Raw genomic sequence first — 26,294 nt, 5'->3', positions numbered from 1 at the left:
TTTCATGTGATCGCAGAATGACAAAACCCATTGTCGGTTACCATGGCAACACACAGCACACAGTGTTAAAATAACGGTGAATGCGTGTTAGATTGAGACAGAGCAGCTTCAACAAGTTCAACCTGACAAGAAACCAAATGACAAAGTTTTTTTTTTGTTTTTTGTTTGTGCTGAACACTGGTGGAGGATCAATAACCTGAGTATCAATACACAGATCCACTCAACGCCCTCCATATCTCACTATGAGAGAGAAGGACGACGCAACAGGCTGTTCAGTGGTACATGTTACATGATGTTACATCAGTGTTACAACAGTTTACAGTTTGTTTTGTATCCAGATCTGTTTTTCTTTCAGAATAAAACTTCTTCAGAAGTTTTTTTTTTATGATGAAAAATCAGCCAAACGTACATATTTCACAGTCAGTCGCACATGAAAGGGAGACGCCCAGGTGAGAGACTAGTGTTCTCAGGGGTGAAACCAGCCCAAAACCACTTTAACATCCAGTGTCTCATGACGTAACCGTTAACAACCGTTTAGCAAAGTCACTACTTTGAGTTGAACCTGAGGGCAGAGCTGCTGTTGATGAGTTCAGTCTCGTTTCTGAATTAAGCCTTATTCCCAATCTAGCATTTTCTGACATGACATGTGGGGAAATGCTGGTATTATTATGGTTTTAGGAGCATTCTGTGCATCTCAATCAGGGGTTTTTCTCTCGCCTGTTTACCCCTGAGCAGACAAAATGACACATCGCCTACTGGAGCAGGAAGGCCGACAGACAGAGAGGAGAGGAATGAGCGTTTAGAGCTGTTCAGGGAGGGCTGGAAAAGCAGAGCGCGCCGCCTTCTCTACGACGGGGGACTTTGGGGGTTTTGATTATTATCCCGACTGACGGTTATGACTCGTGTGTGTGTGTGATGCACCAGAAACACTCAGCGGTGTAGTAAACATCATGAGACAACCCAGATACTGGATATGTGCCTGTAACTATAAATTTATAATATCACTTATGAATATCAGGCAGCAGCTCATTCATGTTTTTCACCTAGCTGTATAGGGCGAGGACCCTATTGTTTTTCGTGTGTTTGTTTGTTTGTTTCTTTCTTTCTTTATTATTACGCCACTGAAACCCTAAATTTGACCCCCTAAACATGCTCAAAAACTCACCGAATTTGGCACGCACATCAGGTCTGGTGAAAAATTTGATAAAATGTCAAAATTAACCACTAAAGTGCCAAAATGTGCTCTCTAGCGCTACCTATGTAACAAAATGGCCGCCACGGTCCGTAGGAATGTCGTAGAGACATCAAACCAAAACTCAATTATTCGTCTCATCAAGACCTACAAATCATACACTGACACCCCTTACCTAAATCTAACAGGAAGTCCGCAATCAGCCTTTCAAAATAAGACTTTGCCCCAATTTTGTACCCCGAACAAACACTATCTCCTAGAAGGGCGTTAATGTTATTGGCTTCAAACTTTGATACATGACTTATGACACTGTGCTGAAAAAAAGTTGTGAAAAACTTTGTAATAACTCAAACGGTTTGGATTTTATAAGCCCTGAAAGTTGCAGTGCCACATCACCCTTACAATGTAAAACAATGGGGAGGCAATCTATGGGCATGAACTTTGTGTCAAACAGAAGCTTCTGATGTCTAAACTATAAGTCTGACTACTTTCAAACCTGTATCAATGGATTTGCCATGAAATTTCCTACTAAAATATGATTTTTAATGTAAGATTTGGCCAAAGTCATGGGATTTATGAAGATATTTCACAAAAAGCGTTCTCTAAAATCCTCCTCTCCAACTGCTCCTGGTGATGTCACTCCCTCAGTGCTGTGAAACATTCCGCAATACACACTCATTATAAAATCACAGGAGGAGCAAGAAAAGACTTTAAAACTCACACTCTAATATCTCAAAAACAGTAAAATATAGAAAAAACATGTTAATTCAAGATTTGTAGGTCAAAGTCTTGTGACTCATTTAAAGTTCAAATGAAGTTTGTATCTAAAACTATGTGGAAGCAGTAAATGTTCAAAAAGGTGTGGGTTCGCTCACACTCTCCATTCAAATCAAACTTTCACCAGGTCATGTGGGTTAAAAGTCTTTGCTTTTCTAAAAATAGACTGGACGAAAATTAGGAAAATGATTAGTTTGACACACAAACTCATCAAGAGTTTTCAATTTACTAATTGAAATTCAAGTGAATGGGCCCAAAACTTGCATGATTTTGATGACACAGGTGTGAGCAAGACAGACGTGTTTCACCCTGCAGAAAATTCTCATCCTGTCAATCAATCTTTCAAAATAAAAGCACACCACACTTGTAATAAATATCCCTCATTTTTAAAAAGCAAAATGATCTGATCCCGACGGGCCAGAGTGCGAGGTCCCGACCAACGCTGCTTGCAGCTTTATTTTGATTTGATGCTCAGAGACGTGTCTGCTGTTCCCACATCAACGCCTCATTTCACAACTCATAAATGTCTTTTTAAAATGACTCTTAACAAACCAACAGCAGCTGTAACATTTAGAGTTTAGACACTTAACAGGAATGAAAAATAAACTTTAGTGAAGCTGCATCAGACTGCGGGGCGTCTGTGTGTGTGTGTGTATTAGTTATCAGCTCTGGACTGTTTATCTGTGCTGTTTGTTCACTGAGCTGCAGCAGGTCTGGGCTGCTTTTCATCAGACTATTTTGGGGATATTTTAAATCATTCTTTCAGGCAGAGCCGGTCTTGAGAAACACTCAAGTTCAGTCTCAGAGAGGGAAAAATAACCCTCCCACATCTGAACATTCCCACCAATGACTTTCATAACAGTCCATCAGCGTGTGACAAAAAAACTAATTTGTTGTGTGTGTGAACTTTAATATTTTAGCTCAGATTTCTGTCTCGTCTCACTTTGTTACTGTTAGTATTTGTCCTCATGTATACACATAAAGTCATGGATGTGATAATAGAGTTGATACAGTGCTTTTGCTGCCAGTTTGTCCCAGTGGCCACTAATGGTGCTGCAAAAAAAGAGACGTCTATAAAACTGTTTACAAGACACCTCCGACTGCAAACAAGGTCAATTATTACTCTAAACCATTAAGGTTTTATATTTGTAAAACCTTCCTAGAGCTCGTCCCAACATAAAGTCCAATGGCTGAGTCCAGTATTTATATTTGTATCTGTATTTGTTGAGGCAGCAAAATTATTTGTATTTGAATAAAAGTGGAAAGAGGCTTAAAAATCCTGTTTTTATTACGCTTTTAATTTTAGAAAATGAAAGTGTTACAATAAGTGTTCATGAATAAACTACCTTATGAAGGAGGTCCCTCTAACTAACAAATATTTTTTAAAATATTCGTTAAAAAAAAACATTATTTGCCAGACAGACGCAGCTCCTCATTTACATATAAGCGGATACCATTTGATTTTTTTTTAAATGACAGAAATGTTGCTTGAAAATGTTATCACCTGTAGCTCGCTGATGAGTTGGTTAAAATTCTGTCTCTAGCCGACTTTTTAATGTTTCCAGCCGACTTGTTTTAAAAGAAGAATCTTTTTAAGCATAAACGATGTCCTGCTAAAAGACTGAAACCTAAAAGTCATAGTTCTCATCAGTAATTGATCCGTGTAGAAGAAGAAGACATGACACCAGATATTATAGATAGATCCTGGACGAGCCCCCATATGTCACAACCCGGCTCATAGGCTGCGACAAAATATGGGAAACCAGACGAGTTTTTGCAACTTAGGATAGTTGATCTGTGTAGAAGAAGAAGACACCAGATATTACACTGTACTTACTTTTCATGTATACACAGATTTCAGGTAATGTTTAGTTTTGCAAATTAGTTTGAAATCACGGAAAACTCATGGAAACCCATCTGCCAGATGTCTGGAGCAGCTATATGAAGTATTTGTGTGTATATGATCACTTGTAAGTTGATAAAAGCACCAAATGATAAAATGTAAACGATGTGTGTTTTTTTGTGTTTGACAGTCTGAGGGAGGCCCAGGCCGTGCTGCTGAGGAAGACTCTGTCTCGGGGAGGAAGAGGAGACAAGATGGCCGCCCTGCTGATGAAGCACATCGAGAAGGAGAGGAAAAAACTGGTGACCTCCTCTTCCTCTTCTTCGAACTCCTCCTCCTCCTCCTCGTCTTCACCAGCGTCATCCTCCTCCTCCTCCTCCTCTGTGAAAACCAGAGTGAAGACTTTCTACACTCAGAAGGGCCAGTACACCGTCCACGTCACTGCGCCCGCAGGTGAGCACGTCACACACGTCGCAGATTACATCACAGATTACATCACAGATTACATCACAGTTTCTCTTGTTCTTCTGTTGCTGCCGGCAAAATTTAAAACTCATCCGCTGACAGAAGCATGAAAGTGTTGTTTTGTTGATGAATTTTTGAAGAACAAACCTCTGTGACAAATAAATAACATTTCCTGTGGCTGCTTCACAATAAAAACCCCATGTGTGGCCTGTTTAATGCTTTTAATGTGAAGCAGCAGCAGTAGGAAATGTTGGGTTAGCATTAGCAGTAGCTTAAAGAGGATCTGTTCTGCTCATTTCCAGCTCTATATTTATATTCTGGGGCACTACTGGAATATTTTTGCATGATTTCCAGTTAAAAACTCCTTATTGATCTTCTACTGGTCCTTTATGCAGCCCCTCAGTTCAGCCTCTGTCTGAAACAGGCCGTTTTAGCTCCTGTCTCTTTAAGGCCCCGCCTCCTGATGAGCCCACTCTGTTCTGATTGGTCAGCTTCAGGAAGCTTCCTCCGGCTCCGGAGGCTACGTAAACAAACTATAGTAGCAGGATTTCACTTCTTTTTCTCCTTCTTTACTCCAAATGTCAACTTCTCAAATACATCCGTACATGTTGGAGCTGAACAACACATGGAAACACCTTAGCAACCACCTTAGCAACCAAGGCTAACGGAACGGACTTGCAGGCAGCATTTCTACATACACTCACCTCAAGTTTTGGAACTTTGATCATGTTTAACATCCGACAAAACATTTTAGTGTTATTTTTCAATGTGCAGGATAAACCAACAGACCTCTAATAGAGCTGCCACAATGTCTGAAATAGACCAGTTAAATATTTCCATATTCGGAGGTGGCAGGTTGGGTGGATGCTAGATAAATAGATGGCAAAAAGTGTTCGCCTCCAGCCTCCAACTGAGTGTCTTTAACGGCAAGTTAGGAGTGTTTTTTTTTTTTTAACCCCAACCATTTTGTACCTAAACCTAACCAGACTTTAACCACAGTGTTGTCACACCATAAAACATCATTATATTAACAGTAACAGTGACTGCCGTGATGCTGCACGTTGAAACATGACGTAAAAGGCCTACCCAGTACCCCAGAATATGTCCCCTTTAAGGTTTTCATGCATGTTTTTATTATTATCTGACTATTACGCAACGTTCCTGTGTGACCAGACCTCTCTCTGTGTGTATATTTACTGTGATTATCTGCTGGTGGGGTTAAAGATACGAGAGCAGACATTATAATCAAACTGTCTCATGTTTGGACATGTTAACACCAGCTCGCCGTGTATTTAACACACATACCGTAACACACGGCTCATTATTTTGTATAATAACCAGTGTGAAGCTGATACGGTGGCGCTGATAGACGGACTGTACACACATATATATATATATATATACACACACACAGGTCGTGTCTTTCAACCATACATTGTTGGAATGTGTTTTTTCATCTCTGTCCAAAAACAAGCTGACGGTGATATAATGGAGCTGGAATTCCTGGTTTTTACTGCATGTGTGTGAACTTCAGATAAGGTGAATATAGTCTCATAGTCCAGCCCTGATCACTGTGATTAGACCATTAAACACTTCCTGTTATTGTCCCGCTATGGAGAGAAACTGACTTCTTAGAGTGGTCCACTTCAGTGCGAGAGCGACGCTGATGGAACAGCGGATGAAGTTTAAGAAGGAAAGAGCGATAGATCAGCTATAAATCGTGGGTGAGGTGACGATATGGAGCGTGGAGTTGGCGTCCACCTTTTGTACTTGTTGATGTTACTGTTGCTCTCTGTTCTTGCACATGTGCAGTTAACAGTCATTTAGAAACAATGGATCCTTGATATCAGATAGAAGTAGATGATAACCGCGGGTTCATTTCTGTTGTTTTTGCAAACTGAATGACATCTGTCGCTGTCACAACATCAGCTCCATTCCTCGTTTTAAAACAAGAAGGCTTTAAACATGTCGTCATCCTCGTTATAGGTGACTGAATGTAACAGCAGTGTAGTTTTACAGTGCAGAGCTAGTTAGTCTTTAAATGTAAGATCAGACTGGTATTTCGCTCTAACTGACATACTTACAACCGTTCAGGATGTTTTTGTTCATATTTTGACTCTCTGTGTTTCACTTTCAGTGTTACAAGAGAAGAAGCTTTAGGATGACCGATGCCAACGTGTTTGTCGAATGTAGCAGCATCTCGGGTTTCTGATTTGATTTATTGAACAGGACAGTGTGCAGTATTAAGCATAAATGATGCACTGCGCCGGAGTTAGCTTGAAGCTAATTTGCATCCGTAGTCCCATTATAATTAAAACACACAACAGCACAACAACAAACAGTACAAAGCAAAAAACAAACAAACAAACAAACAAAAAAAACACCCTATACAAAATACAAAGCTACACACAACAGCACATCACATACACCCACAATGTCAATTAAAAATTAATAATGTAAACAAGGCTCAGTGGTCACACAGCTGATTCGTCTTTAGTTGATTTTTTTAATTTGGTCTTGAAGGTACGAGTTTGAGTATATAAAGAGAATATAAAACACGTTGATCTAAACTGTGATAGTGTGAGTATCATCCAGGACCGACACGCACACAGCGGGAAGATGCTACACAGCTGTTGTGAACTATCAGGGTTCATAAAGTTAGTTAATAATTCATCTATTCATGTTGTGTCCATATTGGAACTTTTTCTTTTTTTATCAACCTGTCGTCATACATTTTTCCAAAATATCTTTTAGGGATATCCTGATCAATCTTGACCTGATCTGATACTTATATTAATGTCGAAATGACACAACTCAAGAAATGTTTGTGCCAAAGATGCTCAGTATACATAGAAATGAAAAGAAATATCTAATACACAGCTTATCTAATAAATATCAATAAATCGACTGATGTTTGTCACATTAAAATAACAGCTGTAGCAAAACTATTAGACTGATCAGCTTAAATGATCTGATATGAATGAAAGCTTAACTGGAGAAAGTGACTCCTGAAACTGATGTGATCCTGTAGCGAGAAGACGTCTCACTCTGTTGGAGTTGTTGGAACTATCGGTTGTACATTGGTGTTGCAGAGTGGAGCTTCTTCTCTCGCAAATGATCTTTGGTTCAGTACAGACACACAAACCGACAGCAGACGAGTGTAATTTTGTCATCAAGTTCTCACAGAATGAAGGTTAATTAGTGCAGCACGTTACGCTAACGCCGCGTCCACACAGTCATCCGTCTCACACGTGATGCATTTCTATTTTTGTGACCCAAAACCTATTTTTGGGCTTCAAATCTTCCATTTTACATGTGCAGTTACCGTGATTGAGTATTGGACACTGAGCAGTTCCAAACACGGGTGACCTACGCTCAACACTGCACCTGAACGCCTCCAGTGATGCCCTCGTTGCCGCTGCTCTCGCTGTGCTCTCAGTGTAGACGTGGTGACAGCGCCGCTAAACATAAGAAGCTGCTAGCTGAAGCTTTTCATTACAGATTTGTTAGTGAACAAATCAGTGTCATACAGGTGCACCTTTTAATTTTCACTCTGATCTGCGGTGAAACGCTGCTCTGTGGAGATCAGCTGCAGCAGCAACACTAACAGGCTGAGGAAGACAAAACACAGGAGAGGAAAGAAAGGATCTACGTTTTATTGACTTTAATTTAGTCGACACAGATCCATTAAAATCTGCCCAGATGTAGCTGATACTGATCCTTGTGATCCATTTGGGATCCATTTGGGACATGACGTCTTTCCTTTTGTTGAACAGTGATGCTGTAATGTTGATTCTTCGTGTTCGGGTCTCCAGAGTGGAGCATTTAGAAAAAAGAAGTGTTAGTTGCTGGTGGAGTATGTAATGGTTATGTTGTAATAATGTGCGCAGTGTTTCCATTTTGTTCCACTATTCATGTTTATAGTTTTTTATGCTTCACTGGTTCAGGCTCCACACTGGGTCATTCTGTAAGTGTATGTGTGTGTGTGTGTGTGTGTTGTTGGCTGCTGTGTGTCATTGTGGCAGTGTGCACTCAGTCAGGACATGAGCTCATAGACAAACAGCAGCATGAATAACCAGCCTCTATTCTACCAAAAACTCACGTCCCCTCTGCGCTCCTGGGGCCCCCCTGACGAGGATCCGCAGTCCCACAGGAAAACAAGAACCAGGCTCCTCCAGATGTTGGAACCTGGCCGCAGGGATTTGCTCCCATTCAGCCATTAAGGAGGTCCAACACTGATGTCGGTGATAAGGTGTGGGTGGTGTTGGATGCGGTTGAGGTCAGGGCTCTGGGCAGGCCAGTCACGGTCTTCAACGCCAAACTGGATGACCAATTTCTTTAAGAAAGGCTTTGTCATGTTGAAACAGGAAAGAGAAAAACACAAACTTGTTGATACAAGAACTGAAATGTCATTGTAGGCTGCAGCTTTAGGATTTACCTTCATTGGAAGAAAAAGAGAGCGAGAGACACACAGTCCACAAACTTTTGGCCACAAAGTGAACATGCAGGAGAAACTGAAAAAGAGAGCAAGGATTTAGGGAAGATTTGTCGACATTCCTCAACAGCTGCAGTGTGTGTGTGTGTGTGTCAGTGGGAAATTCCTCTGCTGATTTAATGTCTGGACAGTTATGTATGAAGAGACTTAAGATTTGGTGTCCGGTGTTTTAAAAAGACACTACTTGACACCGGTAAAAGTAGTTTTTGCTCGCAGTGGGACGTCAGGATGCTGATGTTGGTCTGTGGACAGTTGAGAGGCGACTTACTGACGTGGTTACAGATGAGATGAGTAAAGAGCCAAGTATATTTGAAAAGAACACTTGACTACATTAACAAAAGTTCTAATAGCTGCTCTGAACGGCCACACAGGAATGAGGGCTGAAAAATCTGGCAGTCATAAAGAAGGGGGGGGGGGGGTTTAAATATGGAGATAACTGAGCACATTTTCAGGCAGTCTCTCCTGGAAGGCATTCATAGGATTGCACTCGGTAATTCACATTAAAGGTGACAGAAATAATTCTTTAAAGAATGAAAATAGAGAGCTAAAGAGAAGGGAGAAGTTCAAACCCTTGGCTCCTTGCTCGGCTCTACACAGCGGACCGGACTCTAAGACTCTGTTTGGCCAGCTGACAAACACTTCTGATGGAGTACACCTGTAAAGATTACCCATACGTCATGGAGAGATGGATGTGTTGCACCTTTTTCAACATCTGGCTGAAATGTGTCTCAAACCTCCTTCCAGCAGTTGGATTAAATCTCAAATGCTTCTTGGATGCATTTACATTTAGCTTTTTAGCCACGCTAGCTGCATGACTCATTGGATGGCAGCGTCGGTCTGTTGTAGAGGACCATGTGGGTTCGGGATCCTGCGGGTCCCGTGGGACCCAACGCAAATCTTGTGAGAGCAACTCACTCATGAGTGCGCACCACCTGCTGTTGCTGCAACCTGCTGACTTCCCCTGAACGAGCAAGGAACAGAAACACCAAACAATGCATGCATATTGCATTATGGGATACCGCAGGTTATTACTACTTTTGTGCTCTTTTGCATGACATCATCATTAGGAGCGCTACTCCCATGGATGTATTATAAGAGCTGGATACCGGACTAAAAATGGCGCCCATTCAATCCTATAGGAACTGCTCGCCTGGCGCATACGCCAAAAAAAGTTTCTAGCTTCTGGGTTTGCGTCCGCGTTGTGTGGCCCACTGAATATGCGCAGTAGTGTTTCGCCCGCTGGCCCCGCCCACGAGTTCCCGCTCGGCCCATAGACTTTACATTGTGATGACGTCACAGATTTTTAATTGCTTTTCTCGTTTTACAAACATAAAACCTCCATGGATCAAAAGTTCATAATAGAAAGAGTCATAATTGACGTTGTTTGCAGTATAGAGAGATTACTTCCCCGTTAATGATCTTTTCATTTGACCATCAATTGCGAAGCCTCAATTGTAAAGCTTGTTTCAATATGAGCTCTATAGATTAATCATTGATCATCCTTCTAACATTTAATAATGATGATTGATAGTGTTTCCCCAAGAATTTTTTCAGTGGTGGTGGTAGACCCCCTGAAATTACTAGTTTTGACCAAGTGCCAACCTCCGGGGCTGAAAAATGAAGCCAATGCAGAAGTGCCAAAAATCTGCATTCTCTCTAATGGCCAGCAGGGGGCGACTCCACTGGCTGCAAAAAGAAGTCCGATTGTATGGAAGTCTATGAGGAAATGACCCTACTTCTCTCTTGATTTATTACCTCAATAAACTGTTTCCTAATGAGTTTATGATCTCAATCACTGGTTTCAAGTCTTCTTCAATACTACATGATGTTCATTTTGTAAATTATGGTCCCATTTAGAGTAAAATAGACGATAAAGTAGCGTATGCTTTAAGGCGTGGCTGCGTTGTGATTGACAAGTCGCTACCATGGCGACAGCATTGCTTACGTAATGTAACCATGGCGTATAGGCGTAGCTGCTGCTATTTCACAGTGTGTTTTCAGTTCACTGAAGTTTATTGTAACATTTTGGTTGCCCAAAAAAACTCTTGTTCAGCGTTTGGTTGTAATAAAAGACCCACCAATGAGTCGGATGATCAATTTTTCTGGTGTGTACATTTTGTTTTAACTGTTTTAGGCCTGTTTTTCGCTAGTGAAAATTAGCATTAGCATTAGCATGATCACTGTTAACCACAGATTGTAAATGCACCGTGCTAACAGAGCTAGCAGCTAGCGCTATGGTCAGCTCAACCCTCTCGTCCAAATATGTTCACTTCTGGCTCCAAATATCAAACATGGCGACGGCCAAATTCAAGATGGTGACGGTCGAATCGCTACACTCGAAGCTTCAAAACAGCAGCTCGCAAACCAACGGGTGACGTCACGGTGACTACGTCCATATTTTACACTCTATGGTTTTGACGCACATAGTAAGGCAGTTGTCTGTATGAGTGTGTTGCTCTACACTGAGCTGAAATGAAACAAGTGCACAAAAATTAGGTTAATAAATATTAAATAAATATTAACAATATTTACTTATCTAATTTTTAAATATTTACAATATTTATTTATACCATATAAATAACCTTAGGCCTTGATAGATGACAGATGGACCAATCAGTCTCTATGATAAAAACAAATCTCGACTCTCACACCGTCTATATGGGCCTGAATATAGATCAGTGTTTGTAATATAACAAAATAACTAAACTGACTTATGGGGAATTAATTTGCTCAAACTTAAAGCCAAATCAAGACAGTCTGACTTAGAGATGGATCAGTCAGATGAACGATGAATCAGCGTTTTGTGTTTCTTAGTAACTGAAACTATCTGTCATATTTGGTGCTTAAGTGTGTACATCAGTTACTGAGGTCAACAACCTTCTAACAGCTTAATTAAACAGATTAATAGAGTTGTTGTGTAGTGTTAGTGCCTGTATAAGATCTGTGAGTCATTTGATAGCAGGTTTTAATCTTGTGCTTTGTTTTGTTCGTTAGGATGTCCTTTAGTTTACATTTGGATAACAGATTGTGCCTTTAAAAACATTTTCAGTCCAGTAATTCATCTACATGCAGCTGTAAGACAGACAGACCTTAACAGTTTGTTCTGCTTCCTGCTTTGAATGTGTTCATGTCTTTCCATCATCTGACGTCTGGGCTGCTTCTATGTGTTTCTCTTTCCTCCTTAAACTTTTTCTTTAAATGTCGAACCAGTTCTTTTACTTTCTCATTGTTTTTCTTTCAACACCATGAACGTTACATCCTGTGATTCTTCCTCACGTCTGTCTCCTCTCTCCTGATTCCTTCACTCAGTCTGGAAATGTAAAAACCTTCCTTTTTAAAAGTCTGACAGAGCTTGAAGCACAACTTTAACTTGTACGGTGTTGCAGTGTGACATTGTTATTTGATGCCGCACATGTTAATGTCATATATGATCCTCTGAGCTCTGATGCATTCGTCTCATGTCTCATGAAAGCGGCTCCGGCCTGCCCGCTAGCTTCAGCACCGAGGGTTTTGTTTGTTTTAAACATCGGTGTAGCGGGAACTGATGGTGGTTTGTTGGTCCATGTTAACAGTAACGGAAAAACAAAACAAGCGCTCCTAGAAGCTACAACACACTGCAGTAGGACGGCAACACTATTTCTGAATTTGAGAAGTGGCTGAACAGCGTTTATGTGTGTTTAGCGCTCCCGCTATCATGCTAGTTTACGTTACATTTGTTTTTATTTGTTTCTTTCGAGAGGGGCGGGGAGTAGGGGTGTGCTCAAATATAAATACGTTATTTGGCAAAGCACAAACAGTGGGGTCAAATAACTGCTTGCGTGTCGGTTACATCACTATCTCAGCGTCTCTCCTCTGCTCCGCTGTTACGTCTATCAGCAGGTCTCAACGAGAGGAGTCACATCCACCTGCTACATGACGCACATTTCCTAATTTGGACATCACCAGGAGTTAGGTTGTAAAAAATAGGCAATAAATGAAAAATGCATAGCAAGAATCACCTTTGAAGTTCCTCCCTACACGTCTCTGTGTTATGGGTGTATAAATAGGTAGATGTCTGTCTGCAGGGAGGTGATGAGTAAAGTTTTAACTCAGTAGTCAGCGCAGTCGTCTATGATCTGGACCTCCTTCATAAGGTAGTTTATTCATGAACACATCTTGTAACTCTTTAATTTTCTAAAATTAAAAGAGCAATAAAAACAAAAACAGGATTTTTCTTTCCACTTTTATTCGATTACAAATACAAATAATTTTGCTGCATTAACAAATACAGGTACAAATACAAATACTGGTCTCTCTGCACATCCCTAGCGGGGGGGGGGGGGTCGGGCAATGATAGAGGAAACACTTCACATAATGCAAAGACATGGTTTCTTTATGACCTTTAACTTGTCCAGTGAGGCAAGTAAATTTATCTCCCACTTGCCCCATTTAAAAAAGTCTTAATGTCATGACCTGGATCAAGATTCTTAAATGTGAAGATTTGTTGTTTTTTATTTTATACATGTTCAATATTTTATACATTTTAGTTACTCAGACAAATCAAGAAACTGAAGGAATCACTGTGGCCACTGAGAAAATGTGTCACTATTTTTTAACATGTCATAGATCAAACGATTAATCGACTCGAGAAAACAATCGTCATATTAATTGATAATAAAATAATTAGTTGCAACCCTACATGTTAGCATGCTGATGTTAGCATCTAGCTCAGGCAGCGCTGTGCCAAAGTACAGCCTCACAGAGCTGCTAGCGTGGCTGCAGACTCTTACTCTTGTTTCGAGGTCTGATAGCTATCTGATCCACTCAGGACGTATGCAGGGACTCGGTGTAAAATGAGTCACACAGTGTGTTTCCCAAAATGTTGGAAGTATTGCTTTAAAGTGAGGAATGACTCGCACATTAGTTCAGTAGTTTCTTCTAACTCTGCAGCGAAGGAGCTACTTTTAGCTTTAGGATGTTTTTTGTGAATGCAGCCCCTGAAACTCAAACCAGGGTTGCATCATCACTCTGACATCCTCTAATGTCCTGCAGAGAGATAGTTCTGTTATTTATCGCTCTGTTCATACCAAGAAGGGGACAGAAACACCAATAAAACAAGAAAAGAAGAAAGTAAGAACGGAGTGAAGCAGAGAGAGAGAGAGAGAGAGAGAGAGAGAGAGAGATATTCTCTCAGTGTGGACTGATGGAGCAGATCCCTGCTAAACATTTTGTTTGGAGCTGAGCCCAGTCCAGCACACTGCTTTCAATTATCTCTCTACCTCTCTCTCTCTCTCTCTCTCTCTCTGTTTTATACCACGACAGCACTCTCTCTCTCTCACTTTCTGCTCTCAAAACGCCGTAGCTCGCTCGCTCGCTCACACACAGGAGTGTTTAGAGAAAAACAGAGAGCAGAGGGGGGGAAGCGTCTGGTCGTTTTCTTCTTCCTTCCTTCCCTCCTTTTTTCCTGCGACGCTCGTTTTCACTCCGCCACAGAGCAAGAAAGAGAGAGGTAGAGTCAGAGGGGAGAGGTTTGGGGAGTTTTGACGATGCAACGCACTCAGAAACACTGACTGACTGCCTGAAACGCTCGACATGCTGCAGCCAAGACTCTTGTGTTTTCTGTCGTCTGTCATCTTCTTCATCTCTCGCCTGCCAGCTGATGGACAGACAGTCACAGGAGGAGGAGGAGGAGGAGGAGGAGGAGGAGGAGGTGTGGACAGGTTTAAGGTGATGTTTACGCCGACCATATGCAAGGTGCGCTGCAGCCTGGACCGATGCGTCAACTACTGCGAGAGAGGCAATGTGACCACGCTGTACAGCAGCAGCAGTGAGGCGGCAGCGGCGGCAGCGGCAGGAGGAAGGAGAGACGTCTCTCACGGACCGGGCTTCAGAGTCTGTAAGTTCAACTTTTAACCCTCAACCACAGGTGGAAAGAAAGTGTAAAGTACTTGAGTATTTCCATTTTATGTAATTTAATACTTCTACTCCACTACATTTATCTGACAGCTGTAGTTACTACATTCAAAAAATGTGATCAGTTAATAAAATATGATTAATTTTTATAGATTAAACCGCCCAACAGTATATAAAGTAGTTAAAAGTAGCTTCAACTTGCAACAACACATAACACACAATTAGACTGCTAGAGGATAAAATCTTTCATCATTCTGATGTATATATATCTCTAGAGATGCACCGATCAATCAGCCGGTTTCCACCTGATCAGTCTCATGTGTCCGATTTTTTGCCGGTCAGATTTTCCGCACATAGTCGTACTATCGTTCATGTCGCACACGACATGTTGGTGTGGAAGTTCATCAGTGTGAGTGAAGAAGACACAAAGTTTGCAATTTGTAACACCTGTAAGTCCAAAATAAGCCGTTGAGGAACAATCTTGAAAACATTTGGAACAACGAGCTTAATCAGCCACTTAAAAAACCATCACTGTGGTGAACGTGACCCAGTTTCAAGAAGAAAAATGCAAGTTATTCAAATAGTTAGGGTTAGGGGTTAACCCTAATGCCCTGATGCCCTAACCCTAACGCCCTGATGCCCTAACCCTAACCCTAACACCCTGATGCCCTAACCCTAACGCCCTGATACCCTAACCCTAACGCCCTGATGCCCTAACCCTAACGCCCTAACCCTAACGCCCTGATACCCTAACCCTAACACCCTGATGCCCTAACCCTAACACCCTGATGCCCTAACCCTAACGCCCTGATACCCTAACCCTAACACCCTGATGCCCTAACCCTAACACCCTGATGCCCTAACCCTAACGCCCTGATACCCTAACCCTAACACCCTGATGCCCTAACCCTAACACCCTGATGCCCTAACCCTAACGCCCTGATACCCTAACCCTAACACCCTGATGCCCTAACCCTAATGCCCTGATGCCCTAACCCTAACACCCTGATGCCCTAACCCTAACGCCCTGATACCCTAACCCTAACACCCTGATGCCCTAACCCTAATGCCCTGATGCCCTAACCCTAACACCCTGATGCCCTAACCCTAACCCCAACACCCTGATGCCCTAACCCTATCGCCCTGATACCCTAACCCTAACACCCTGATGCCCTAACGCTAATGCCCTGATGCCCTAACCCTAACACCCTGATGCCCTAACCCTAACCCTAACACCCTAACCCTAACGCCCTGATACCCTAACCCTAACCCTAACGCCCTAACGCCCTGATACCCTAACCCTAACACCCTGATGCCCTAACCCTAACCCTAACACCCTAACCCTAACGCCCTGATACCCTAACCCCAATGCCCTGATGCCCTATCCCTAAACCTAACGCCCTGATGCCCTAACCCTAACGCCCTGATGCCCTAACCCTAACACCCTGATGCCCTAATTCTAACCCTAACGCCCTGATGCCCTAACCCTAACCCTAACATACAGTTGAATTTCAGTTATCCCTTAAAGAAAAGTTAGTGTGCTGTTAATTATAGTTCTTAGAAAGAAAGGGAATATATAAAGGAAGAAAGTAAATCTTTCTCTCATTAAATTCTTATAAAGAAAGAAAATCGGAATTGCAGGTCAGACTTTTAAAAAATCGGAAATTGGAATCGGCCAAGAAAACTGCATCGGTGCATCTGTGTAGCATCTCTACAGTGTCGTGTCTTTCAGTTGACTTTACATTGAGAAACCACAAATACAGATCAAATAATCAGATTATCAGCGTCAGTGTCACCGAGTCATCCGTCGCATAATAACTGCAGCGATCGGTTGGTTAGTTTGTTTCGTCCTCTATGACCGTAAACTGAATGTCTTCGATGACGTCGTCTCTTGGGAAACACTGATCATCATTTTTCACCATTTTCTGACATTTTATAGAGAAAATTAACAACATATTAATCGATAATGAAGATAATTAGTCGCAGCCCTACAGTGAATTACAAACATGATCAAAGTTCTTCATCACATCAAAGCAAAAGAATCCTGTAAATCTAGTTTTGCTAGTTTTTTAAAATCATTATAATCAATATCAATACATCCAGAATATAGTGAGTTTCAGCTCATTGTTCACTCTCAGCGCTCTCGTAGCGTCGCTTTGAGCCGCAGCAGCAGCTGTTCTCACAGAAAAAACTCTAAAAACCCGCAAACAGACGTAATTCAGTTCAGGGTCCAACTCAAACAGCTTCAGGTCTGGTTTGAGTTGAAATAATGATAATAATAAATCAACCAGTTTTTTTTTTTTTTTTCCTTTTGAATACTTTTTTTTTCTTTTTGTATTGATTTGGTAATTCTTCCCTTTCACCTAATTCAGCTTTCACATCTGATGAGAAAATACAGAAACGATTAAAAAAACATTGTCATTACACCAAATAAAGACATTTTTAATGTGTTATATGTTATATTGATTATGCATGAACACATGTACAGCACCTGTCAAAGGTTTGGGAAGGTGCATCCAAACCTTTGACAGATTCATGTTTGTTGTTAGAATGTTGTCAGAACGTTGTCAGAAGGATGTGACTGATGTTTGGGGTGAGAGAGGTCAAACTCCCTGTCTAACAGGTGTCTGAAACATGAAACATCAGTTCAAAATCATATTTATAAGCAAATAAACATCTTAAATCTTTAAATCAGGAAAACTCATGAAGCATCAAGCTGATAAAACTACATAAAATATTTTTTTGGAGGCTTCAAACAGAACATGAGGGTTAAATTATTCTGTCTTTGTCCACGAAGCTGCAACGGTCCGTGTGCTTCCATGACTTCCAGGATGTGTTTGTTGACCAATAGGAGCACAGAGCGCTCCGCAGCTGTAAACATGCAGTCAGTCAGGTGGTGCACCGCAGCAGTAAAAACCTGCTCTCCACAAGCTGCTCCAGCACCGTCACGTGACCCGCAGCTCTTTGATGGTTGGCCCAGCTCGGGGTCTGAAGCAGAGCCAGTGAATAGTTGTGTAGTCTGAACTGATCCCGGGTCAGTGTGTGTTAGATCAGTCCTGCTGGCAGCAGGTGATCTGCACACAAATATTCACTGTCTCAACTGTCAGAAGCTGAGCTGCAGTTTGAAGATTTACTCAAACTTTACAGGAAAGAAAACGCTTTCACAGAAGAAATCTGTAACGCACTCAACCATCAACTGGCTCAGAGGACTCTACTGAGCATGCTCAATGGCCATAAAAAAAAAAAAAAACACAGAACGAAGGCCCGTGCAGAGCAACCAATGAGAATGGGGCGCCATCTTTGAACAGGGTGTCTAGTTTTTCTTAATAAATCTGCTGTGGAAAAGCTAGAAATTCAGAGAAATATGGCAAAAAAAAGTTTTTACACTTGGTCAGTGGTGGAATAAAACTAAGTATATTTACTCAAGTACTGTACTTCAGTACAACTTTGAGGTATTTTGAGTATTTTCATCTTATGCTACCTGACAGTAGAACTGTTATAGAATTGTTCAAATTAGCTCCATAACATGATAGAGTTCAAATATTTATATGTATTTGTACTGTATTTACAGTAATAGGACACCATTTTACATAATGAATACTTTTGATACTTCCAGTACATTTTGCTGCTAATACTTCTGTACTTTTACTTGAGTGAATATTGATTGCAGGACTGTTACTTGTAACGGAGTAGTTTTAAACTGTAGTATTTCTACTTTTACTTGTATTGGAGTATTTTTAAACTGTAGTATTTCTACTTTTACTTGTAACAGAGTAGTTTTGAACTGTAGTATTTCTACTTTTACTTGTAACGGTATTTTTAAACTGTAGTATTTCTACTTTTACTTGTAACGGAGTAGTTTTGAACTGTAGTATTTCTACTTTTACTTGTAACAGAGTATTTTAAACTGTAGTATTTCTACTTTTACTTGTAACGGAGTAGTTTTGAACTGTAGTATTTCTACTTTTACTTGTAACGGTATTTTTAAACTAGTATTTCTACTTTTACTTGTAACAGAGTATTTTAAACTGTAGTATTTCTACTTTTACTTGTAACGGAGTAGTTTTGAACTGTAGTATTTCTACTTTTACTTGTAACGGTATTTTTAAACTAGTATTTCTACTTTTACTTGTAACAGAGTATTTTAAACTGTAGTATTTCTACTTTTACTTGTAACGGAGTAGTTTTGAACTGTAGTATTTCTACTTTTACTTGTAACGGTATTTTTAAACTAGTATTTCTACTTTTACTCGTAACAGAGTAGTTTTAAACTGTAGTATTTCTACTTTTACTTGTAACAGAGTATTCTAAACTGTACTATTTCTACTTTTACTTGTAACGGAGTATTTTTGAACTGTAGTATTTCTACTTTTACTTGTATTGGAGTATTTTAAACTGTAGTATTTCTGCTTTTACTTGTAACGGAGTATTTTTAAACCGCAGTATTTCTACTTTTACTTGTAACGGAGTATTTTTAAACTGTAGTATTTCTACTTTTACTTGTATTGGAGTAGTTTTAAACTGTAGTATTTCTACTTTTACTTGTATTGGAGTAGTTTTAAACTGTAGTATTTCTACTTTTACTTGTAACGGAGTATTTTTAAACCGCAGTATTTCTACTTTTACTTGTAACGGAGTATTTTAAACTGTAGTATTTCTACTTTTACTTGTATTGGAGTAGTTTTAAACTGTAGTATTTCTACTTTTACTTGTATTGGAGTATTTTTAAACTGTAGTATTTCTACTTTTACTTGTAACGGAGTATTTTAAACTGTAGTATTTCTACTTTTACTTGTAACGGAGTATTTTTAAACCGCAGTATTTCTACTTTTACTTGTAACGGAGTATTTTTAAACTGTAGTATTTCTACTTTTACTAATAAATGATGACGTACATAAATCATGTGACTTAAACTGTGTGGAGCGATGATGAGAAGACTGTAACCTTCCTCACATCGATACATGAAACTAACAGAAACGTCATATTTCCATCATGTTTCTTCGTCTTCTCTTCTTCTGCGACGGTTTAACGGCACCGACTGGAGATTTGGCGCCACCTGCTGTTTATCTGCTAATATTCACACAGCAGGAGTTGGCTTCCTTCTGTCTCACAAGACAATGGAGTACACGCCAAGGATTAGTCTGTGGTTGAGTTGCCTGCTATGGCCGAACAGCCCGATTCTTGAGTGGCAACAACACAACAGGATCCACAACAGCGGTGGACGGAAACAAACATTCAGATTTTCTCGAAATTCGGTTAAAATTTTTTGCTACATTTGGATGGAAACTTGACTGCAGAGAAAGAGGAACAAGAGGGGTAAAGAGAGTAGAAACACCACTGACATATGGCTTTCATTTATCATTAACTCTCTCTGTCCTACACACACACACATATACACACATGCACAGGATATTTTGTTGGTGATGTGTGAATGTTTAAGCTAGCAATGAGGTAAGACTGGACAGCAGCAAGCACACACACACACACACACAGGACGAGGGAGGAGGCAATGACATCATGGGGTCAAAAGGTCATTCCTCTCGTCCAACAGCTGGTCTCAGGTCAGCCTCTCTTGCACAGTTTTTCCTTCTTTTAATTAACTTTATTAACACTCTTAACTCTTTTTTTTCTGATCAAAGACGAGTGTAGAAAAGCTTCATCTGGCAGCTTCTCATGTTTCGTATCAATGGTGACTAACTAAAGGACAAGTTCACAGTTTTCATATCCATCTTAAAACAACAGTCAGGAGCCCAAAAGAACATTACATCGCTGTAATCATTCCTCCTGTTCATACTGGATATTAAAAGATCCTTCAAATGTGCTTTCAAAGGAAGTGATGGAGGCCAAAATCCACAGTGTGTCCACACAGTCATTTAAAAGTTGATGTGAAACTTATACGAGGCTTCAGCAGTCTGAGTTAGTCATATCAAGTGGATATCTGACACATTTACAGTCTTTTAAGCATATGTACTGCATGATGGACAGGAGTCACTTTCACTGATTGAAAATGAAATGTAGGTCGAGCTGAAACAAGCGAATGATTCAACGACGACCGTGCGGTGATGATGGCAGAAAGAGAGATTTCCACTCTGAGCAACCTAAAAAGCCCCGTTGGGAAATACTTCGGACTTTGGTAACCAGTATACCTGTATAAAACATGTCTAAAAATGAGTATATGGAATAACATATCAATTACAAATCATTCATTTGATCTCACTCCATAGCACCAACCACAGCTCAGAGAGAGAGAGGTCTACAGTCTTTAAATGAAGTTTTACGGTGTAGAACATTATTTTGTTTGTTTATTTAGTAATGTGTAAGTATGTAGACATGTTTATGTTGACATAAATATACCTACACAGGTAGTTCTGTCTCACGTTGTATTGGTTTGCTCTCTTATGGACATAATGTGAAAAAACAGATATTCAAATGGTTCGAACGTGTGTTTATTTAGAGGGAATAATCAAATATAATTTTTCAGTTTTACAGCCTCTGTATGAGCAGGAGGAATGATTACAGCAAGAGAACATGTTCTGAAGCTCATTCAGGCTCCTGACTGTTGTTTTAAGACACACTCGAAAAATTGTGAATGTGTCCTTTAAGCTTTGGGTTAGGGGCCTCAGGAAGGGTCCACACGAGTATAAAAGTACAAATGTGTATGTGTGTTGGTGTAAACACAGTGACCTAATTATTAGCCTGGACATCGCCCTACAGATGGACTTTATCAACACACACACAGTCTGAGGAGGTTTCTGGGGCAAAAGAGAGAAAAAAAACAAGGAGATGGAAAAAAAAAAGGAGTGGGCAGGCATAAACAAGGAGTGATTAAATAGATTAAACGATGTAAACACTGATGAAACACATTAAACTCAGAGGACTGAGATCAGCAGAGACGTGTGAGGACACACAACCTTCACACCTGAACCGCCAAAACATGTCGGTCTGTCGGTGACGTTAAAATGAGTCATTCTGAACTCAGACTTTGAGCTAATTGTTAACATCAGCATGCTAACAAGCTCACAGTGATAATGTTAATAGAGCTGCAAGTTTTCTACATTCATCAATAAATCATTTGATCCATAAAATGTAAGAAGAAAGTAGTCAAAGGTGACGTCATCAGAGTTTACTATCATGTATGACCAAAAAAAAAGCAGCAAATAATATTAATCGATTATCAAAATAGCTGCTAATTAATTTTCTGTCAATCGACTAATCATTGCAGCTCTAGATGTTAACATTTAATAATGTTTAACATGTTCACCATCTTAGTTTAGCACCAAACAGCAAACAGACACGGTTAGCTGTAGACTAGCTGGTGAACATAGTGGAGCATTTAGCAGCTTGATTTCTTGATTTGATTTATTGAACAGGAAAGTGTGCAGTATTAAGCATAAATGATGCACTGCATCGGAGTTAGCTTGAAGCTAATTTGCATCCGTAGTCCATTATAATCAAAACATACAACAGCACAACAACAAACAGTACAAAGCAAAACAAACAAACAAACAAAAAAAACACAAAAAACACCCTATACAAAATACAAAGCCACACACAACAGCACATCACATACACCCACAATGTCAATTAAAAATTAATAATGTAAATGAGGCTCAGCCTTCACACAGCTGATTCGTCTTTAGTTGATTTTTTAATTTGGCCTTGAATGCATTGATATAACTACAGTTCTTCATATAATCAGGTAGGACGTTCCACTGAACGGTGGCTTTCACACGGAAAGCTGACTGCCCAAATGCAGTGCGACGAAATGGTCTGATACAAAGAGCCAGATATTTCCCTCAGGAGTTGGTAGAGAGTAAAAACAGAGCTAAAAGAGAGTGAATATTGGACCTTAAACTGAACTTTAATCTAATTCTAACCTTGTCCCTTAAAGCCAAGTGTGCTCCTTCAAACTGCCTCTTGTGATGTTTCCCAGAAAGTCCTCACTTTGTAAAGTTCTCTTCACTCCCCTCAAAACTCACATCGGTTCTCACACAAACTAGACACACAAACTCAGCGTTCAGCACTAATCGATTCAGCTCTAAGACTTTCTTTGTGAAACTGCAGCCGGTTCTGCTCCAACAGACAAACAAAGACAAAAAAAAAAAATCAGATGATTCTGTGACATCATCATTAGAAGTAACTTTGGTGTTCTATGGAATTCCAACTCATTGTATGTAAAAGAACATTACTCTGGTCCTGGTGCAATAACATATAAACCCAAAAAAACATGGTTAATTACACAAAGTATGGAATAAAATACTGAAAATACCAGTTTATAATAATGATAATAATACTATAAATAATTTAAAAAGTATAAACCTTAAAAATGTACATAAGTATGAACAGTATTCTCTGTGACATCATCAAGTGACACATCAAAGGGCCTTTGACTTTGAAGCAACAAGCCTTCTTTAAAGAACCATCTATGACATCATGTCCAGATCAAAGGACATGATGTCATAGATGGTTCTTTAAAGAAGGACCAGATCAAAGGACATGATGTCATAGATGGTTCTTTAAAGAAGGCTTGTTGTCCTTCAAGGTCAATGGTTTTGATCTTTTTTCAAAATTCTCAACTCTGAACTCAAAAGCATTTTTCAGACAAACTCAACACTGTCGAATCAGTCTGTTTGCTAACTTATCAGCACACTGAGAACAAAACGTCACGTACCTAATGGAGAAAATTCAGAGTATGTTAGCAGAGGATAGCATGAGAGACAAGCAGCTGCTGTGTGAAGAAATCGATCGGCTCAGAGTCGAGCTGCAGTGCGAACGAGATAAAAACATGCGATTCAAGGAGCGCGAGGAGAAACACTACAAGGAAATGGAGAGGCTGAAAGAAATGTTTGTTTCATACGACGAAATGGTCATCAGGACCTTAACGATGGGGAATTTACAGAAGAGCAGAGAGCAGCGCAGAACACTGTCGCAGCTGGACCATGAGAGGGCTGTTGAAGCGATGTATACGCTGCATGAGACACTGGGAGTGATAAAGAAACTTTGGCACGACCATGAAGAAGTGCACGGCCTCCTGAAGTTAGAGGTTGAAAAAGTGAACACCCTTGATAATGAAATAAAATTCTTCATGGACAAACTCCAAAATGAGAGCAGCCAGGTGGAGAAGGCCTGCCAGACGACAGGAAGTCTGAGCAGCCAGGATGACGAGGAGAAATTAAAAGCCTGGAAGTCTGAGAAAAATTTCCTGCGCAAAACCATTGAAAACCTGAATCTGAGTGTCGCTCAGTTTCTCAAAACGCTCCAGAAGAACGAGGCGGAGATGGCCGCCCTGCGAGAGGAGAACCAGGAGCTCCAACAACGACTCAGCTTGAGTGTGAAGGAGGAGGAGGAAGAAGACGAACAGTCCAGGGGGGACGACCACGGAGGAAACAAATGGTTGGGGGGGGGGGACGACAGAGAGGAGCAACCGTTCCAGGCGGTTGACGAGGGAGGGGAGGAACGGTCGGAGGGGGTTGACGATGGAGGGGAGGAACGGTCGGAGGGGGTTGACGAGGGAGGGGAGGAACGGTCGGAGGGGGTTGATGAGGGAGGGGAGGTACGGTCGGAGGGGGTTGACGAGGGAGGGGAGGAACGTTCGGAGGGGGTTGAAGAGGGAGGGGAGGAACGGTCAGAGGGGGTTGAAGAGGGAGGGGAGGAACGGTCAGAGGAAGTTGATGAGGGAGGGGAGGAACGTTCGGAGGGGGTTGACGAGGGAGGGGAGGAACGGTCGGAGGGGGTTGACGAGGGAGGGGAGGAACGGTCGGAGGGGATTGACGAGGGAGGGGAGGAACGGTCGGAGGGGGTTGACGATGGAGGGGAGGAACGTTCGGAGGGGGTTGACGAGGGAGGGGAGGAACGGTCGGAGGGGGTTGACGAGGGAGGGGAGGAACGGTCGGAGGGAGTTGAAGAGGGAGGGGAGGAACGGGAGGAACGGTCGGAACGGGCCGAACGGCTTGGGGGGGACCTCGACGGATGGGATGAGCGGTCTGGGGGGAACGACGACAGAGGGGACGGACAGCTCGGGGGTGGGGGCGAACAGTCCGGGGGGGGGGACAACGACAGAGGGGACGGACAGCTCGGGGAGGTCAATGAAAGATCTCCAATCCAGGTAAGGAAGAAGAAGAAGCCGTCACGGTGGAGAAGATTTGTAAATTTCTTCGCTTGCGGCGTGCGCAACATGGAGGCCGACGAGTAAGACAACAGAAATTAGCACCAGCTACTCCGACGACGGAGGGGATGAACAGCTCGGGGTTATGGTTATGGTCAGGGTTATGGTCAGGGTTAGGGTTATGGTTAGGGTTAGGGTTAGGGTTATGGTTAGGGTTATGGTTATGGTCAGGGTTATGGTTATGGTCAGGGTTAGGGTTATGGTTAGGGTTAGGGTTATGGTTAGGGTTATGGTTATGGTCAGGGTTAGGGTTATGGTCAGGGTTAGGGTTAGGGTTATGGTCAGGGTTAGGGTTATGGTTAGGGTTAGGGTTAGGGTTAGGGTTAGGGTTATGGTGGAGAAGATTTGTAAATTTCTTCACTTGTGGCGTGCACAACACGCAGGCCGAAGAGTAAGACAACAGAAATTAGCACCAGCCACCAGCTAAATGCTAGCAAAATATGAAAGTAGCTGTTAGATTTCATACATAAATAACAATAATTTACTATTGAGGGGCTGGTGAATTTGAACATTTATCTTTCAGTGGCTGCAGATGATTTTATTTTTACATTTTACTCTTCATATATTCATATATTTCAGCTCATACATGCACACATTTTACTGTCATATCCATGCATTACAACTACATGAATATCTGTCTTACACATTAATACATTTCACTCTTAGATTCTGGGGCGGCTGTGGTTCAGGAGGTAGAGCGGGTCGTCCACTGATCCCAACATCGGCGGTTCGATCCCCGGCTCTCCTGGTCCGCATGTCGAAGTGTGGGCAAGAACCCCAAATTGCCCAAGTCTGCAGCTCAGGATAGACATCAATAAATCTCACATTAATAATAATCTCAGTATTTGACAGTTATGTGAATTATTCTGAGTCGAGTGTCAGATCTCGGAGCAGAAGAACCTGGTTTTAAAGCTGCAGGTTTCCTTCCTGCTGCAGAGACCTCCCCCACGTTATCAGCTCAGTAGTGGTGGGTTCAACGCCAGCTGAACCGTTGGGGTAACAATACACCAGCATCCTGTTGCAGGGCGCTCAAACAGGAAGTAGGAAGTAGCTGACCGGTTCTGCTGGCACCGAGTCCGAGTCCACTTTCACCTCCCAGGATCCAGCGGTCTCACAATGCGTCTGTTTACAGCAGTGTGAGAGGAAACGCAAGAGAGGTTTTAAACAGAGTGTTTCCATGACGACTGTAAACATGATGGATGTGTGTGTGTGTGTATGTGTGTGTGTGTGTGTTTTTCATACATTCATACTAGCCTGTGTGACTGGTATGATGCTAATTTATTCATAGTTTCCTTCAGTGTGCATCAAATAAACAAAAAAGCTGATTTCATGGTGAAAGTGGTGCTTTATAAAGATTTGTAGCAAGATTAACTGAAAAAAATATATCACCATATCAACTGATGGTGTTTGATGCCAGATATAATCATTTTTTTGGGGGGGGGGGGGGGGTTTATATGTATACAAA

At 41.3% G+C, this 26,294-nt stretch overlaps 1 protein-coding gene across 7 annotated transcripts in view; it reads left to right on the top strand.

The window, feature by feature from the left end:
- Positions 1 to 26,294, top strand: part of LOC121898667 (latent-transforming growth factor beta-binding protein 2) — a 101,757-nt gene that overhangs the window by 24,727 nt on the left and 50,736 nt on the right. For 5 of the 7 annotated variants that reach the window (XM_042413979.1, XM_042413980.1, XM_042413983.1 and 2 more), the window contains 2 exons: positions 4,003 to 4,265; positions 14,408 to 14,647. In XM_042413979.1, the coding sequence (XP_042269913.1) occupies positions 4,003 to 4,265; positions 14,408 to 14,647 (503 nt within the window). The remainder of the gene's footprint in view (positions 1 to 4,002; positions 4,266 to 14,407; positions 14,648 to 26,294) is intronic. The other 2 variants (XM_042413986.1, XM_042413985.1) reach the window with 1 other exon arrangement.

This window comes from Thunnus maccoyii, chromosome 6 (genome assembly GCF_910596095.1).
Source record: "Thunnus maccoyii chromosome 6, fThuMac1.1, whole genome shotgun sequence".
Classification (NCBI taxonomy): domain Eukaryota; kingdom Metazoa; phylum Chordata; class Actinopteri; order Scombriformes; family Scombridae; genus Thunnus; species Thunnus maccoyii.
Note: the sequence above shows the minus strand (reverse complement) of the source record. Positions and strands in the feature narration are given on the sequence as shown.